At 58.3% G+C, this 672-nt stretch overlaps 1 protein-coding gene across 1 annotated transcript in view; it reads left to right on the forward strand.

Annotated features, from left to right (window-relative positions):
• The window catches only part of NGA_2074700 (uncharacterized protein), a gene marked incomplete at both ends in the record, with an annotated part of 785 nt that extends 305 nt beyond the window's left edge, over window positions 1–480 (forward strand). The window contains 3 exons of the mRNA XM_005855810.1: window positions 1–39; window positions 130–198; window positions 384–480. Coding sequence (XP_005855872.1) covers window positions 1–39; window positions 130–198; window positions 384–480 — 205 coding nt within the window. The remainder of the gene's footprint in view (window positions 40–129; window positions 199–383) is intronic.
• Window positions 481–672: the final 192 nt, after the last annotated feature.

Consider the following 672-nt stretch of genomic DNA (forward strand, 5'->3'; position numbering starts at 1 on the left):
TTCAGATCCGGCCGGCAAATGTGCCCGTCGGCAAAATCCCTGCACAACGCGAGTAAGTTAGGACAATTTATATCCCCCCCTTCGCGTCCCATGCGCGTCTCCGGCTTGTTTGACGAGCACGGGACCTACCTGAACATGGTGGAGATGAAGGAGGTGACCCTTGTGTACACGTCCAGCCCGGACTCTCCGTTGGGGAAGCTAAGGGTCGGGAAGGGGACGGTAGAGGGCATAGGGAGGTGATTCGTGAGCGAGGGAACGCGGGTGTCGTCACTCCTCTCGGCTCTTCTCCGCTCTTCTCGGCTCCTCTCGGCTCATTCCCGGTCCTCGTCGCCTGCCTCGCCTCCCTCGCTATTTCCCTCCCCCGCATGCCCCCATTGACTGACCGGAAATAGAAGCGACCGAAGTTGCACCGCTCTTTCTTGGCTTGTTGCATCAGTTGCTGGCACTGGAAATTGCCGAATTGCTAAGTCGACAGCCGAGCGTACGCGGAGGGGACGGTAGGGAGGGAGGTGAGAAAGGAGGGGGAAGAGGGCGAATAAGGGAGGGAGGGGCATGATAGAGCAAGTCATTCAGAGGCGCAAACGATGAATAAATCCGTGCCATGACCACACCCATTGCTTTTCTAATCGTGCATGCTCTTCACTTCCTCCCTCCCTCCCTCCCTCCCTCCCT

Source organism: Nannochloropsis gaditana, assembly GCF_000240725.1.
Source record: "Nannochloropsis gaditana CCMP526 unplaced genomic scaffold scaffold092, whole genome shotgun sequence".
Classification (NCBI taxonomy): Eukaryota; class Eustigmatophyceae; order Eustigmatales; family Monodopsidaceae; genus Microchloropsis; species Microchloropsis gaditana.